At 37.7% G+C, this 18431-nt stretch overlaps 1 protein-coding gene across 11 annotated transcripts in view; it reads left to right on the plus strand.

The window, feature by feature from the left end:
- The window catches only part of kn (EBF transcription factor knot), a 91523-nt gene that overhangs the window by 18453 nt on the left and 54639 nt on the right, over positions 1 to 18431 (plus strand). For all 11 annotated transcript variants that reach the window (XM_066293565.1, XM_066293573.1, XM_066293569.1 and 8 more), the window contains exons 4-5: positions 6069 to 6132; positions 12719 to 12774. In XM_066293565.1, coding sequence (XP_066149662.1) covers positions 6069 to 6132; positions 12719 to 12774 — 120 coding nt within the window. The remainder of the gene's footprint in view (positions 1 to 6068; positions 6133 to 12718; positions 12775 to 18431) is intronic.

Raw genomic sequence — 18431 nt, forward strand, 5'->3', positions numbered from 1 at the left:
GGAAATAATTAGGGCAAATTAAGGGCGGAAGTTGCGCTACGGGCTACAAGGTGGTAATTAATTTATTTACATGAGAGACTTCAGTATTTTTAATTCTCAGTTTGGCCTTGCGACACGGCCGATTTCGCCAGCCGTGACTTCCACAGGACAGTTTGAAGTCCGCTTCGAACTATTGAAAAGACATAATTATCCAGAGGAACCTGTGGTAATTTAATACAGACTACCGACAGATATTGCATCATCAATTGTTCCAGACATCGAGATATGTTTGACTAAGATAAGACTATAGTAGACTAAGAGTCGAATAGGACTACGGCCGCATTTGGCAGACAATGCAGATCATTTACCGTCAGCAGCTGATAAAGATTTTACCTGAAATATTTCTTTAATTTTTTTTTATTCGAGGTAAAGCCTTGTTCACATACGGGTTGGTCCAGCTTTAGAGTGTTTCTCAGAAATTTCCGAAAATCAATCATCAATAGCTCCCTGAAATTCTTTGAAAATCCTCCATAACAAATAACTTATTTATACATGGTGCGTCATTTACAGTGACGAAACTAAATTTAGATAAAACAAAAACTTTCGAGTAAACATTGGTTGTCATGAAAGGGGACGTCCAACGTAAGCAAATTGTCATTCAAGATCATTGAAAGGACATTTCAAGCCCCGTTTGTTTTTTTTCTACATGGAAGACCCACGTTTTTTGGTAAGTTTGCAAAGAGCTGAAAAAATTAAGGATTTTTCGTTAAAAAAGTTTGATTCCAACACCTCTGATTTTCCAGATATCAACAAAAATTGAAACGGCACTTTTAAAATAACACGTGACTTAAATTACGAAAAGAAAATGTTATTAATTGAAAATAAAAATTCACAGATGCTAAAAATTTACAAAAAAACATAACGGAATTATTTTAAAAAATTAAATATTAAAATATTGACCTTCCGCATCGAAACATATTTCAATTCTCACGTTAAGTGATCTCTAAATATTGCTAAACATTTCTTCAGTGATTGCTTCACAAGCTGCTCTGACGTGATTTTTCGTATCGTCCGAAGTTACTAGGATTTGAACGTACACTTCTTCTTTAAGATAATCCCCAAGAAAAGTCTAATGGGGTCAAATCGGGGAATCTGGATGGCCAGTTCCTGGGCCATCACGTCCCATTCATTTTTTGGCCGGTAGATCGTGTAACGGAAAACTACGATATTTCTCTCCTTTTAAATATTTAAACCAAACATTAGTTGATTAATCTTCGATGTTCTACGTATGATAGCCAGTCAGGATTGTCAAAGAGCCAGTAGTGCATGTCGCGGAAACTTACCTCAGCATGGTTCGTAAATGAATTCGTCGGAAAATAACACATAGAAGAAAAAGTTTTCATTCCAATCTAATTTTTCCCTTGCCCAAGTACAAAATTGCATCCGCTTTTCAATGTCGTTGCCATGTTCTTGGTGGAGGGAAACATGATACGGATGGAACTGATTCAATTTTAAAACGCGATGCACACTGGCCAACGAAATGCCCGAATCTCTTGAGAACTGACGGCAGCTTACATGGCGATCAACAGCTACAGCCGCTAAAATAGCTATTTGATTGTTTTCATTGGTGGCATTTCTTGCGTGTATTTTTTCACTTACCTCTACGTTCCCATTTTCGAGAAATTTCTCGATTATTCGATAAAAAGTTCGACGACTAGGTGCTCTCTCTTCGGGGAATCTTTGCACATAAATCCGATAAGCTTCAGCGTCGTTTCGACCATTTTCTCCATCAGCTAACATCATTTGAATGTTGTTTGCTTTAGAAAAGTTCTCGATTTTTCGCTTTTAAATTAAGAACTTTAGTTTTATTAAATAATTAGCTTCGTCTTAAAGTTTTCTTTGGAATTTATAAATAAATACAATAACCGATAGAAAAAAAATACGGGCTTGTTTTAGTGAAAACGCGGCTAATAAACCTTTAAAAATAATTTTACCGTAATTTTGGATTCGTTTTTAGAATCTGTGAATTTTCATTATCCACTGATAAAGTTTTTTTTGTTATTTAAATCATGTGTTATTTTGAGTGTGTCGCTTCAATTTTTGTTGATATCTGAAGAACGAGAAATTTTAGATTTTTCCACCAAAAAGTACTTAATTTATAAACTTTTTGCAAGTTTACCAAAAAAAAATGTGTGTTCTATTACAAAAACCAGAGTTAGCTTTAAAACGTCCTTTAAATGACTTTGAGTAAAAATTTGCTTATGCACGTTGGAGGCCTCTTTTCGTAGCAAGCAACGTTTGTTTGAAACATTTTTTTTTTTAATTTGGTTTCGGAGATAATTACTTGTGTCACTTTAAACGAAACATGCTGTGCATAGAAAGGTATGAAGCACTAGTCTTTGTCGGAAATTGGATTAAATTAACGTTAAGTATCAAATGAACATTTCCTCTATGTTGTTCTGAAGTTTCCGTTGACGACTGTCACTCGCTTCCTAAGACTGAAAATCCTCTATTGGCCAGAGCGATGGCGCCCTGAACAGCCCCTCGAACGAAATTTAAAAGAAAAAATGAACAACCTAAACAGAACTCGTGTTGCCATTAAAACCATCAAGGGTGATTAAAATATCGCCGCTGAAGCGGCTTATCGTTATCCATCATCAGTTCTCCATGTTCTCCATTATCTAAACACGTTGGAGGACTTGAAAATTAATCGAAAAAACTGTTTACATAAACATGTTACTTTGCGGCACACGTTAAACGAATGTGTTTCGGTTTCTTTTTTAATAAATAACTTTTTTATGGATTATTTGAGGGTGCGCCTGGGCAAGTGATGGGCGTGTTTCGACCTTCTACTACGTGTACAGTCTTGATAAAAACTCAATTAGAGGGAAGATGTAATTACTAGTCTACTGCTGTATGGTTCAGGGTGCGTTTGCTTGCACCATCTACATGGTCAATGTATCTTAATAAATCTCACAATAATGTCCGTTATACCGTGTTATCGATACCGGTATTTAGCCCGTGGGTGATAAACGACTCCGGAAATTTATTCACTCTTTGTTGTTAATTCCTGTTTGTGCCCGAATCCGTTTTCGGGTTTCACGATAACTTACTTCGTAATAGCGAAATAGAGGTCGATATAAGGAAATCTGTAGAAATAGTTTATTTTCCTGGTTTTCTTGCGTTGCAATTTTCGTTTTCGACATGATAATCACTGAATTTATTGAGCCACATTGGGGCCGATACACTACCAAACGAGTGCTGCGCAATAATTATTCAGTGTATTTCACTGATTGGTATCACGCAGAAATGGAAAAATGATCCGCAGTGGAACGCAACGCGTCACGCGTTGCTCAATTTCACACAAAATACTTTAAACATTTTTGAAACCACTCGCGCGCGCAACTGGTCTGATAATGTATGGGCTTCTTAAGACCTTGCAGCTTTGGACATCAATTAATATTCTCAATTCAGTCGCCCTTTTCATAAATGACAGGTCGTGCTACATACATGAAAATTTCCAACGAAATCACCCATCTTCTTTTGCCCTAAGAAAAAAATATTAAATTGATCGTGCCAACGTGCTGTGATGCCGTCTTGAATTTCCGCGGTATTTAACGTGGCACCTACTTTTACGGTATTGAAAGCGCTCCTAAAGCTGATAACACCCAATAGAATCGCATGAGAAGTCTTCACCAAAATCAAGAAATTTTTATTTAAAACGAAGCTGTATTGAAATAAATAAATTTTTTATTCTCTTCTGAATTGTCCCTAGCAGCGCAACCACATTCAAATTAAGGTTAGTTTCGGTTAACATAGGCAAAGAATACAATCAAATATGTTGTGCGTATATAATTCACTTGTATGAATAGTCAAGTTTTTGAGGTAGAATTTTCGACGTAGTGGCTTCGCTTCTATTACAAACCCTTCCCTTGGGTAATGCTCTTAAGCTCGAGGCTGATACAGAACTGTTATCTGCCCGATTAGTGTACAAATTTGACAGTGTGTGGGAGAAACTTTAAGCTTTCAATGCGCATATAATTCACTCCTGTGAGTAATCAAGTTTCGGAGGTAAAATTTTTGAAATACTGGCTCGCTTCCACTATAAACAATTCCCTTCGGGTAATGCTCTTAAACTCGATGCTGATACAGCCCTGTTATTTGCCTTATCCATGTTCTAGTTTTCCAGGTTGCAGAGAAAACTTTAAGATTTTGATAACCCCATATCTCACTTCTGCTACTTATCACATGTCGAGTCGACAATTGTCGGAATCTCGCATTGTCTTCATTCTTTCACGAAGAGTAGCAGCGAAGGATTTCCATTACTTAGGTAACTTACACTTGAGTAATTTTCGTATTTTATCATTATATCAACTAGATCACATTTGCGGAAATGTCCACAGTACTTTTAGCCCTTAAACCTCTGCTCAGCGTATGATTTTCCACTAATTTCGACGATTCGAGAAGTAAATTTATATCGTCCTCTGTCCTTCGAGCGTGTTTGTTACCTGTACGTCGATTGTACTTTGTGGTATCATCAACCATTTTATTTACAAATTAAAAATCCTTGGGCTCGTACAACACTCTGCAGAATTATCGCTCTAATATAAAGGCGACACTCCACTACCAATCCGAATTTCTGCCAATGAAACTTAATTTCGAGTTTGCTTTCCCTACGCAGGATATTCAAAATAGCCCTTTTATGATAAATGCCCAGCGTGAAACGCAATTACTCCCCGGTAGTGTAATACTCTTCTACCTAAACTCCCGCGTTCTTGTTGCGAAACTCCCGAGGGGCAGTGGCGTATCCTGCATCCGTGAACATCTCACAAACTTGAAAATTTCCCCCTGGAGCTGGGCTATGATCAGTCCCCACCAATCTTCGAACTAACGGAATCCGATTAGTTCCCGGCGAATCCAGTACTTGTAGATGACAGAAATATTTTAGCTACTTAGGTAACGAGAACCGGATTTAATTAGTTGTAGCTGAGAAGAGCGAAATTCCAGCAAGGGAAATTAAATCCAGTTACGTCACTGGATCTGGTATTTATTCCTCTCACTTTCGCTATTGTACACTTTGAAGCGTGGCGGCGCTGCCATGGAAACGACGCCACAGACGCTAAAATTCTACATTACCGCCGTTTCAGTTACGACTCGTAACTTGTATCTTTCATGGAAATGGCAACTAGGAAATTGTTAAATTGATATCATTACACTATTTAAACAGTGAGTCGCTTTCATTTGGACTTGAATTTGCAGGAAACGGAGATGAAGATTTTGTTCGGGTTTTGGAGAATAGCGAGCTTCAGTTATTATGGAAAAGACAGTTCCCCTTGAAGAGAGAAAAGCACTATGAGTGTTTTTTGAAGTAATTAACTTGAAGGATTGTAGAATACCATTAATTCTTCAAATGGGGACCGGTTCGAAGGACGAATATTAGGTTGGAAGTGGCCGGTTTTCGGTCCCAACCGAAGGACCAAATCGTGAAATGAGTTCTGCGATCATGAAATAATTATCTTGTTAACTTGACAACTCTCAGAATCGAGTTGCAAAGAACTAAAGCCCCAGTAACGATTTTTTTTATCCGAGAATTCGGACCTCTTTTTCAATTTCTGAGAATTTCAATTGATATTCCCGTGATGTTTATATGCATTTGTCCGTACGAAGCATCTGCCATAAACGTCCTTTTTCGGATTTCATACAGATCTTTTTTCGTACTTAAGTAACGTCGTCAAGTACATGATATTTTACGCTCTCGCACTGCATAAAGCTCACTAGCGAACACAACTTTCAATAGTGACAATTTCGTTTCAGTACACATAATTTTGTCCCCTATCTACGCCCCCTGGTTTGATGATTTATATAATGATGGAAATCTTACATCTCTTCTTGTAACGAAATTCCAGTTTAATATGCTTCGTAAATCTCAGTGGCGCGCGCTGCATTTAAGGGGCTCCTTCCTAAATTGAAATTTGCAGTTTGTGCTCGAGCAGGCCTGATTTCAGTTATGTGCAGATTCCTTCGCTCTGCTTTATATTACGTAACTTTTCGTATTGAAATCTCAGGTTACCAATTTCTACTTTTTCCAGGAAGCAGACGGTCAGAAGACCAACAACGGTATCCAATACAGACTGCAGCTTCTCTTCGTCAACGGTAAGTACATTAATTGTCGCTTGCCATGCGCAGCAAGTAGCCGCCAAACTCTTGACTGATTTGCTAACTAAATACAATTAAGCGAGGAAAAAATCTCTCACTTGGAATTCCGCAAACGTCCGTAACTGTTGCGGATCGCCATATAAGTACGTGCACAAATAGCCGGCACCAAAGTGTAAATGGTGTTTTTCTATATCGGCCGAAAAGGCATAGGAGCGCGCCGTCAATAGAAATAATTGACAATTGATAAACCATTCAGTAAAACTAATTAATTAATCGCCTTTGCGAGACGAGCGAGCAGGTACCTGAGCTGGATTTCATTATTGCGTAAACGGCTAAGTCTAGAATTCCTTAATGGCGTAACGTAATATTTCACGTGAGCACGAGTGAAGTGTTTGGCTATTTTGGATCTAGAACGAGTTTGAAGTCGGAAGTGGCCGTCTAGAGGAAATCAATGGATGTGGTCATCAAGAAGGAGACTGGCTACTCGAGTTGACTCTCGCGAATCTGACCATCCGCTCTAGGAGGTGTGGAAGCTTCAACGAGGGCGCGTCCTCCAACCTCGAGCAACAGAAGTGTATCCATCAGAGACTTCTGCCTCTTTGTCCGATGCGCTGTTATTCTATTATTTCCCTCATCATGCTGCTTACGGTATTCTTAATTTTCCGCTGTTCAACAGAACCCTTCGATATACTCGTTATTTACTGAAACACCGCACAACTTTTCTGCCCCGTGTCGAAAATTCTATTACAGAAGATCAAAGCATGTCCCGAACCGTTTTTTCTTCCCCGTACCAAAGGGGATCGGCTTTGCATATTTTTTGCAGGTAGCTGCCAAAATGCCGTGTCCGCCGATGGACATGGTCGTTTGATTGTCCAATTATCCCCAGAACTTTTCTACCCATTGCTTGCTGGATGGTACGAAGTGACTCATGGACAATAAAAACGGACAACACAAATGTTATTCGATTTCAATCTTACATCGTTTTTTGTTTTGTATCGATTTTGATCATTTTTTTGACAAATTGTAGGCGTGTTCATTTTAATCATTGCTGAATATTAATTTCATTAAAAATCGTGATTGATTTGTCATTGTACAAGTTGAAACCAAAAGGTGATTTTTGATCTATATTTCTGAACACCCTGTAGAAGAATCTGAAGACATTATGAGATATCTTTGTACGCAGTTGTGCAAATATTTCCGTAATATTCTTTTTTTCATTCATGATACATGTATTCTGAAAGGAATAATTTTTTTGCAAAATATGCCATTTACCAAAAAGGAAATCGAAACACGACAAATAAATAAAAAATAATGGACAACACAAATAAATATCGAAGTTGAAGGTAAATAAACGCTAATAACGGGCATTCTCTCCTGGTGCTTTAAGGACAGTGGCCATGCACCGAGGTAAGCTTAGGACAAAATTCGTAATAAGTCTTTGCGAAATATTTTCCCACTCTTCAAGAGAAACTACTCGAGGGTCCGCAATGGTTTCCAGCTGTCTTTTGTACGTCTCCCTAGCATGTCTCGTACATGCTCAATTGGGTTTAGGTCAGGGCTACGAAGAGGTCAATTTAATCTTTGTATCTTTATTTCATCTAAGTAATTGCTGATAACTAATATTTCTTAATTAAAGTGTTATTTTTATTACTGTTTATTTGTTTGACACGTTTTTATATTTTTCGTTAAAAAAATTCGAATTCCTTTTTTGTTATGAATCAAAAATAGAAATGTGAAGGAAACATTAAGCTTTACAGTTACGTACCGAAATAAATCATAGCGCTTTCCGAATCGTCCACAGGACGTTCAGAATCCTAGATCAATAAGCACCTCTTGGTTTCATCGTGTATAACAACAAAATAATTACAACTTTTGGTCAAATTAATATCCGGTAATGGTTAAAATCAAAACGCTCACGATTTATTAAAAAAATAATAATCAAAATCGATATAAAACGAAAAAAGCTGTGTAAGATTGAAATTGAATAATATTTATGTTGTCCGGTTTTTATCCATCCGGGATACGCTATCCATCTCGTTGATGTTTCTCAAATGATGTCACTGACACAATACAGGCACTAATAAATCCGGAACCTCCCATGTCCACTCTAAGGGACACTGTCCTCTTGCAATATTAAAAAAAAAACCTGTGGATCGTTTCCGTTCCAGGACTTACACTAACCTGAACTAACTAGAACTTATTCTGGCTGATTCTGTAATTTTGCAAGTATTTCTGCATGTGTCAATGTCAACTTTGCTGCCTCCAGGAGTGTTTTACTGTTCCTTAAAGCACTCCCGGGATAATAGGTTCCCTCCATTTATAGCATTAGAATTCTTTGGCTTACCAAACTGCCAATAAGATTTTCCGAATGGCCAAAGTTTTATAAGGGTGTAAATATGATTTGAAAGCTCAGTTCCGCTTCAGACAGGAAGGTGTATTTCAAAATTTTAGTGCCATTTAGAATTATCCCAAGGAAACTTGACCATAAAGATGCGGATTCATTGTTGTTTTTTTCCATTTTCAATAATTCTGGAAGATATTCCAGAGACTAGATGCTCTAGAGTGATCCGTTGGAACATTGTTAAAAATATGCGATTAGCTTATTTCCAAAATTTTAAGCTGATGGCAATGCTTGAACAATGACAGAGACCAGATTCATGACTGACAACTTGTTTGCCAGCTATCAATCAGTTGCATGTTTTATCACCTATATTAGTCTATTAGGTAAGCGATGAGTAGGGGAAGAATGCAGAGGTGTCGTAATTATTTATTAATGGAATTGAATATTACTCTGTTCTATCGTTTTTGCATATACTTGACTGTCAATAATAAAATAGTGCACTGTCGAAGCACAACTTGTGCGAGAGCGGTTTGCGATGTCAATAATAATTAAATCGTTTAATAATTTAATTAGCGTTTGTACCCGTATTATGTATAGTCCTAGAGCAAATGTATGGGCGTACTTGTCGAAAGTCATATTTTGTAATTGTAATATACCATTTTCCACTGGACCTGCAAGCCGTCTCAGTGCCATTATGTTTTATGTCATTTATTGTCTTTGTTTTTACCAAAAAAAAAAAACTCGGTCTATAATTGGGCTTTCTTTCAAGTCTCCAAGATTGCATTTTTACCTCAACTTACGGGGACGGTAACAAACATGTCCACACATTCTCCCTCTTTTTGCTTCCTAATGTGAAACAACTATCAGTTTGAGTAGATTAAGGCCTATTACGTCTCATTCCAACTCTGTGTTTAATCAGCTCGAGTATCCCGAACACCGGTTTCGGTCCTATTAGATCTCGTCAGTTCGGTTCATCTCGAGTCAATTAGACGCAGGCAGAAATCGACAATATAAGCAAGAAGAATATTGCGCTGGCAGGCAAATATCCAACCAGCGCCATCTTCCGTGTGATACATATAAACAGCAGGATTTAGTGGGCAAAGTCGACAATAATGAACATGAGTACAAATAGTCATAGGAAATATTTGAGAAGACTAATATCTACTACGACGAGGTGCAGCAATATTAGCACGGCAGATGGCGCTGGTAGGATATTCTCCTGCTGGGCCAACGTACTTGTTGACATTACCGCTTTCTGTCTGCGTTTAATTGACTTGATATGAATCGATCTAACGAGATATAATTACATCGAAACCGGTCTATGGGGTTCCTTTAAGTAGAGCCCCAGTGAGCCATAAAGTTTTAAAAGGCTTAATATTCTCGGATTTTTCTTGTGAATAATTGCATACGTCTTCAAGCCCCAGTATATAGTTTTATTCTCCTTGGTACTAAGGTCCTCTCGTTGCATCCACAAATGGTTATTTTGAATCCTCCTGCGGCAAGAACAGGAAGAGTACATCTAGGGTAGTTCTTTGATTCCGTGTAAAATTTATACTTTACGTGGGAAAAATTCCTAATTTGCGAGGAGTAGTAGAACTGCCCAATATCCTTCTAATTCCACAGGGAAAATTTCAGCCTCGGGTCGTGAATCTACTACAGGGAAACTTCTTGGAGTAATAACAAGCCTAAGAAGTCCTCCTTCATATGACATATTAAGAGTTATATGAATGAGAAAACTCTAGAAATAGTCAAAACTCTTTTATTTCTTAGAGAAAATGGAATATCCTTTCGCAATTTTCTTGACTCCTGTAGCAAGTCCTCTCAGTTTCAAAAGGTCGTTTTTGGTTTGAAATACTGAGGACTTCCAGCAGGAATGTTGGATGGTCAGAAAGAGTAAAGTAATGCTTCTAGTTGCATAGGAGAAGTTCCTGCTATGACGTCATCGACCTGCAGTAGTCTGAGATCTAAAGCAAGAAGAGCAAAAAAATAAGATTTTTTATTCTGGAGTACTGCTAGCTCTGGAAAAATAGAAATGAGAGTGCTCGCCCTGTTGTTTTGTAGATCTTTTCACTTTGCGGGGGCTTGTTTGGTCTCAGATCTGGAGCAATTCTATAGAAGACCTGGGCGCTGGGAGAGGATTCAGAATCGTGCAACTTCATAAGCAAAATAAAGAATTCTCTCATGGTCCTTTTAACTTGTTATATGTGAAGATACCCCCGTGGGAGTACGGCAAGGGGGATGATTCTACAAAGACACGACCAGAGTTTACCAAAGTTAAAGACACGTAGGTTATGGGGTCCTCGCCATTCGCTATGGAGAAAGGACAGTACTGTTAAATCCCTTCTAGTCTGAGTTAATTAAGCTTTCCGGTGGTTCGGTAGAAGGAACTCGAACACTCTAAATCGTGTGTCATAATGATCTTCATTGATCTGTGATCCACGGTGCCTGATATTAGCGTCATCAAATCAAACACAATAAGATTTTTTTCAAAAGTCGTCCACAAAGCAAAACGAAATTCCTGCGGGTCTGATTGACCACCAAAGCCAATTAACCGCCGAAGTGACTAGTAAATTCCCATTTGGGATTCAGCAGGCGTTTGCTGGTTCTTGCACGTTTCCTTATATGCAGTCCCAACAAATAGCCGCTCTGTCAAGTGTAAATAAGTTTTTTCTTGTGCTAGGCCTAAAACGGTATTGTAAACCGCAATTCTGCACTCGATGTGGTTTATGAATTTCGTATGGGTTGGGTTAACCCAGTTTCTGGTTCTGAAAAACCTCTTTTTCTTTTACGTACAAAGAAAATTCCTTTACAACAATAAGTCGGTTCGTTACAAGGCAGAGGGGTCGTAAGATTTCCGAGGCGACGCGATAGGTAATATAGACGAAACAAACCTTAAGATCGGTGCTATATCTCATTTAGAGCCGCACACCTCAGTCAGGCCCAGAGGAGCACTATTCTCGTCCTTATTTGTAATAAAATAACTCGGTGAACGCTCTCCGAGGAAGGATATGGAAGAGCGACAAAACGACAGGTCGTTCGCATTTAGGAAGAGAATTCGCAACACTCTTTATCGGTTTGAAGGAAAACTTTGTTGATAACCAGGTGGAAATTCTGTAATAGAACAACAAATCTGATGAAAAACTGCAGAAAAAATTAAACGTAGTGTGTAGTTACTTACCTAACGGCTACGAAAAGTGATGCGTTGCCGCACGCGCTGGCTGAACTCCGCTCCGCGTCGTCCAGCCAGCAATCGGGCGCGGACAAGCCGTTTACGCTCGCACGTGTCAGATACAACATTTGTCCTGGGAACTTAAATATTAACGTACCATAAATTCTTAACTCGTACACGCATAAAAATGTGTTTATCGCACGCATGTCAATGTTAACTACACGCAAATGTTTTGACACTGACACATGTGACATTAATTTACGGGGGTTAAAACTTTTTACCGTACAATGCGCGCGGCAAAACCACAGTCTGCCCTAAATATGTTTACATGCGGTAGATCACACTTCAGCCAGTAGTGTAATATATTTCAATCAGACTTGATGATTTACTTAAAATTTAATTTTAAAAATTTACAAATGTACAATGTTTGTACGTCAGTATTCTGCACCTCTACATTTCCAACAATTTATTTTCTCCATTGACATCAAATCCGAGAAATGTTCCTCTCTATTATTGTCCAGTTAATTCTGTGCCAAAGCAAAACCGCGACCACCGTCAAGGAAACTGACCCGAGGTGACCGCAAATTAATTCCGAAAACCACCACATCTTGGATTGCGGATTGCCTTGCTTTGGACCAAAGATGCATTGCAGATTAGTAGAATAAATTATACAGAGTCGATGAATCAAAATCGTTATGATCCCTTGGCGAATCTACCGAAAGTAGTCTCATCGATATCAACATCTATTGCTAAAGTTGGTTGTTTCGAGAAAAAAACTGTGAATCGTAAATGACATATGGCAGGTGTCAGTTGACGAATGATAACTAACATCTAGCAGTTGCTCCATGACATATGACAACAAAGAGGCATATTTAGGATGTTGACGCTTCATATCAACTAATGACAGAACTCCAATTTTCCTCGCAAGCACCCTCTAAGCATACCTTATACATTCTTCCTGTTTTATAGAGCATGGCTTTTATGGGGCCATTGTAAAACTTAGCCTAAAAGCAGTATAAGCTTGCTTTATGTCGCCATGTTAGATAACTAATATCGCTTTTGTTTTGTCGCAGGAGTCAGGCAGGAGCAGGATATCTACGTCAGGCTTATCGACTCCGTTACGAAGCAGGTGAGTTTCTAAGTTAGTTTAATGGGTTTGTCGATGCGGAGAGTTTTTGCCCTTAACGTTATTTACGTAGTCCCCCTCGTATTAGCTACTTCTTTGGACTCATCTTGAAGCACTGTTAGAGTGAAGTATTGCACTAGACCTCTTGGGACGATTTCCTGTGTGAGCCTGAAACGGGAAAACTCTCCATTCATCACAAAGTTTTCACAACAGATTACGTCAAACATACCGGGCGTTGCGTCTCGTTAAATTCGCATTAAAAAGTAAAATTTCATATCGAGTTTAAAAGTTAGAAAGCGTATAATGCTAATCTAATAGACCCCCCGGGAAATATCCACCACGTACACGGATTGACGGCAACACCGTTTCACAATTTATGGAAACTCTTTTTGTTTCCGATTTAGTTTCTAGACCTAGAAGGGATTTTTTTAGGTTCAGTTTTTTAAGCTTGTAATTTGTTTTTCCTTAGTGAATTTTCATTTTTCCCTGATTTTATGCAAGAGAGGCTCCGGATTCCTTGAAGTTGAGACATTCTTCTCGGTGAGAAATCACGTATATACAATCTGTATTAAAAAGAACTTTTACTCCTTCACCTTTCGTTGGCTGAGATCTATAGTCTTGTTGAGTACGAGAAAACGTTTGGGAGGTTCAGATTCGCCACGCACAATATGCACCATATATGCCGTTGATTTTCAGTTACGCTTAAGATACGCATGACATAGGCATTGTTATATGCGTAATGTGAAATACGTGAAATACGTAGTATATATTATACTATAGGGCTACACATATAGATTACATATGGTTTGAGCGTATTTTAAAATAGTTTGTCAGTAAAAATCAGGGGCGGGCGAGATTTAGATGAGAATTAAAAAAAATATTTTTCAAATGCGGTCGCCAATACCGTGTGTTTTTAAGAACTAAGCCTTTTTAAATGCTTTTGATACGACTAATAATTCTGTTCAGGTTAATTCGGGTTAGTTAAAACCACAGGCGCACGGGACTTTAATAACATTATTTTAATTTTTTTTTTAATATTTGTATCACACCTCCTTTTTATATTAAACTGCTCTTCACGTTTCTACTCCATATTCGCAAGATTGCGATTTATATCATCAAAAACCAAAGGTGTGCGAAGAGTTGACTTTGAAACTTTTACAAAATTATTTCCGCTGCGACCCATTCGCAATCCTTCTCTTTTGAGCCCTTAAGGCCATAACTACCAAACTGGAATCATATTTCAGGATATACGTCCGACTAATGATCATGTAAATAGCCTTCCATACAAAACAATGTTTGTAGATGGGCTAAATCAGTATCCGATAAGGAAACAGCGAGGGCGCAACTGTTTCCTCCATTGTAAAGCCACGTGTTGATCACGTGGCGCGATAATCGCCCTTTGCGGCCCTTTGCCACTTTCGGGGACCCCTCAAAAATCCGTTGTTTTAGATGATAAAGCCCGGAATTGGATTCTTTTTATAAGCCCCTTGTGCACGTGAATTTTTGTGTGTGCATTAAAGCATCCAAGGCAGAGAATTGCATGTTGATCCAAGGAAGGAGGAAAAGTCAGCCTTTACCTGTTTCCAACCCGATCATAAATATCCGGATATTAAATTTAGCGGGATTTAGAATTTATGAGGTTCTGAAAACGGGCAATTTGTCCGCGGGTTGTTAAAAATTGCCTCTAACGAAATCAGTTTCGCGCAAATTTGCCGACGCGACGCCGGCGTCACGACGCTAAAGGGGAGAACTTTGCCGCTTAACTTCTTAAATTTAATTTTAGTCAATCATCCGCGAGAATTTAATTCTGTCTTTTGGATTTCGTTGAAGTTAGAGGAATTTTAGTGTTAAACAAACGTTCGTTTTAAGCAGGATGCATTTTTGCGTCTTGATATGCCATTGATCCTCATACGCCCACGGTTATCTACGAAGAACCGTTCCAAGCTCATTTACTTCAGTAAAATACGTGAAGTTCTTTCCAACAAAAAATCATTGTTGCACTTCAAGTACTTTTATTTTTATATGTTTTCAACGAAGATTATGAGATTCAGGAGAACTCTATCGATTTTCAGAAACGACTTAGTAACTTTTATTACTGACATCTCGCACGCCTATGGTTTTTGTTGGTTTGAATCTCAATTTTGTGCTATTTTATGATCAATGATGGAACCAAACTCTAAAAAAGCCAAAGTGTTGTTTTAGTATTTTTACGAAACATGTGTAAATCATGGCGACGCATATAATTTTCTGCAGTAATAAGAATTAGGTGTCGTACGCCTCTGTCTGCTTACTGTTCCAAGTCACAATTTTACGCCCCACACAGGAGATAAGAGTTTTTATATAATCTAGGAAAATATCAGTAGGTAACCATTGGCGTAGTTTAGGTGTATTAACTCGTGACTTTTTATAAAGAAAACTTGAGGAAATTGTGTTGCAAGGTTTCTCTAGCAGATTCTTCGTACGTCCATGTTGTTTTTGCAAATTCAGAGCTCAAATTTATCCACGTAATTTTCGCCTTATTTCCCATTTCCCTCTGGAGGAACATTGGCGTAGCGCGTGCAGTGTTAGAATGATTTTAACTATGGCTGAGAGTTATAAAAACAAACTTGCACATTAAAAAAAGAATGTAACCACTGGTTAATACTATTTAGCAGAAATTTTCTTCAGAAAATCAATGGCGTAATAAAGGTCCTCCCAGTTGCTGCAGGAGACCCATTTGTTTTGCTAAAATTATTATGTTACTTATCAAATTTAAGGCTTAAAAAATGCTTGCTCTTCATGATTGGTTGGTAAAAATTTCACTGCCACCTACAAAAGCGATAAATCTAGAATCTCAGTGAGCAGAAACCAAACTCCAAAGACGACTCTTTACAGGCAAAGTAATTTAATATGTACTACGTAACGAAATAATTTACAGGCTGACTACCATTATTATGAATCCCAGACGTCATCTTTCCACCAAGTTAATAGTATTGTTACCTGGCCAAGTGTTCCTTAGGGAGCTCTTTCACAGTCATATTAATTTGCGAAATTAAAGCATGATTAAGTGGGTGCCGTTGAAGAATCGAGGAGTTTCCTTATATAGTAATTAAAAATTTGTCATATAATTGAGAACATTTTTGAGGGTAAATTAATATTAAAAATCGTAAAGATTCCCAAGGGAATTAGCATTCTTATCTCGGAAACTGTAGGCGTCCTTGTCCGGCCGAAGCAGGCGTAATGCCGTTCTGGCTATCTCTCTGCGCGTATTTAAATTAATTTGTTCCAGGCGCTTGTGCATATTCATAAAAGTATATCGATGGTCTCCAGAGGGAAATGGAGAGTGGAGAAGCCGTTTAGGCATGGTCCAAGGCCGGAAATCGTCGCGAAAAACTAACCCCTGACAAACGCGATTTCGGGAACATACACCTACTAAGATGGCCCCGCACATATAATTCTTCTTCTGAATGGTACATTCGAAGAAATCAGAAAGTATTAATCCAACATTTTGGTTAATTGGAAGGGTAAAATTTTGGACGATCTAGGACATAGTAGGTCCATGACGAAATACGAAAACATTTTAAGGGCAATACGCCCTTACAATTCGGCGCGAAGATACTGTGTTTAAGGGCAGTAATTATGGCATAAATTTGCAAAAATTAAGCGTAATGCAACACGCGAGCAGATTAGCCAAATAAAATTATTATTTTATCTAATTATGGGGTCAGTGATGGGTTTTAATCTAGTTATGCCCTTCAACTGGGGAAAGAAACTAATTGTTCACTTGCAAGAGAAATGAGAATGGATTTGAGGTTGTGAGTCATTGCAGTAGATTATGTCGGCATTTTTCTGCTATTCCTTACCACGAGCCTCAACAGCACTATCGACAATAATTTCCATCTCTTCCGCATAAAGAAAATTCTCGTCTCATTACTACTCGATAAAGAAATTTAGAAGTGAAGCGAATTTGGCTATTCTAGGCTAATGGGTCCTTGTAATTGAGTGTATCTCATTTCCGAACAATTCTACATGCTTTGAATCAATAAAATATACAGGCTTGCAAGCTCCTCGATTATAAAAAGAGAACTAGTTCTAATAAACGTTGACATCCCGTAAATTCTTGCGCTACGCCAATGATTTTTTTATGTTTTGGTAATATATGAATGTCCTCATACCTCTGAATATCCTGTGTGAAACATTTAAAATGGAAACACCCCTGTAACTTTTCCATTTATAACTCAGTTTTAACAAAACTAGAAAAAGATAGAAAATAGAAAGCTTTATTCGGGTTATAAAAATTGTTTTTTAACCCACGCTGCCAAAGCTTAATATAACTAATTCTATGTACAAATTGGAAAAAAGGATTAGGCTGTTTTTTTTCGAAAAAATAAGCACTGAGTTCTGCGTTCTGGAAAATGGGTACTTACCAAATTTCATAAGAAAAAACAATTATTAACCATTTCAGAGAAGCTTATTCTATAGTTAGAAACAATATTATTGTATCAAAATGACTATAAAAAACGAATTAAAATTGATTCAATTTAATGACAAATGCCAAATGAATTCAGCCTTTTTGTCAGAAATAATATAATTGGTGGTTTGCATGAAAATCTAAATAGTCCAAATTTTCCAGAATTCCTCAGCAAGAAGTGATGGACGCTTTGGACCACTGGCCACTCGCCTATTTGAGAAACATCTATTTTCAATTATATGGTAGTCCTGTTCATTGTTCCGCTTTTGTGAGAGAATATTTAAATTTCCGTTTTGAAAATCAATAGATAGGCCGCAATAGTCCATTAATCGAATGGCCTCCTAGCTCTCCCCATCTGACGTCATTAGATTTTTTCTGCATAGCTTGATCAAACATAAATTTTATAAATCGCTTCCTCACGACATTGAATATTTTGGAATCTGCATACGCAAAGCTTGTGAGGAAATAACTCCACAAAATTGAAAAATGCCTAAAGGAATATTTCAAAAAGATACAATAAATTAATTGAATTATAGAGTGGGCTAGGGGAAGCTTTCAAAATCTAATTTATTAGTTTATTTATTTAATTTTTTATTTGTTTTTATAACTATTTTAATACAATAATATTATTTGCAACTATAAAATAAACTTCTCTGAAATGATTAACATACTGCGTGACATAGAAAAGAAAACACCCCGTAAAAATGTTTTATTTAAATAATTTTTGGTATGCATATTGCTCAACTAAAGCAAATACTGTATTAAAAAAATTTATAAATTTAAATGTTGAAAACCAAAGAAAAATTAATAATTTGTCGGGTCTCCGTGGTGTCTTATACATACTGAATACGTCTAGGTATCGATCTAATGAGATGATTAATCTCCTCTTGGAGGATCTCATTCCAGGTTAACTAGACAGCATGACATAGCACCGCTAGGATTTGTGGGAGATGAAGCAAATTATGCAACTTTCTTCCTACAATATCCCATACACGTTCAGTCGGTGAGAGGTCTGGATACCGAGGTGGTCAAGGTAGCAAATTGATTGAAATTTGTTGAAAGAAGTCCATAGTAATCCTAGCCATACGGGGTCGTGCATTTTCTTGCTGAAAAACTGGATTAGCAGTAGTTTCCAGTTAAGGCACGAGATAAGGTTCCAGGACTTCTTGGATGAATCGTGAGGCTGTTACCCTGCCTCTAATGAAAAGTA

The sequence above is a fragment of the Euwallacea fornicatus genome, chromosome 19 (assembly GCF_040115645.1).
Source record: "Euwallacea fornicatus isolate EFF26 chromosome 19, ASM4011564v1, whole genome shotgun sequence".
In the NCBI taxonomy this organism is placed as follows: Eukaryota; Metazoa; Arthropoda; class Insecta; order Coleoptera; family Curculionidae; genus Euwallacea; species Euwallacea fornicatus.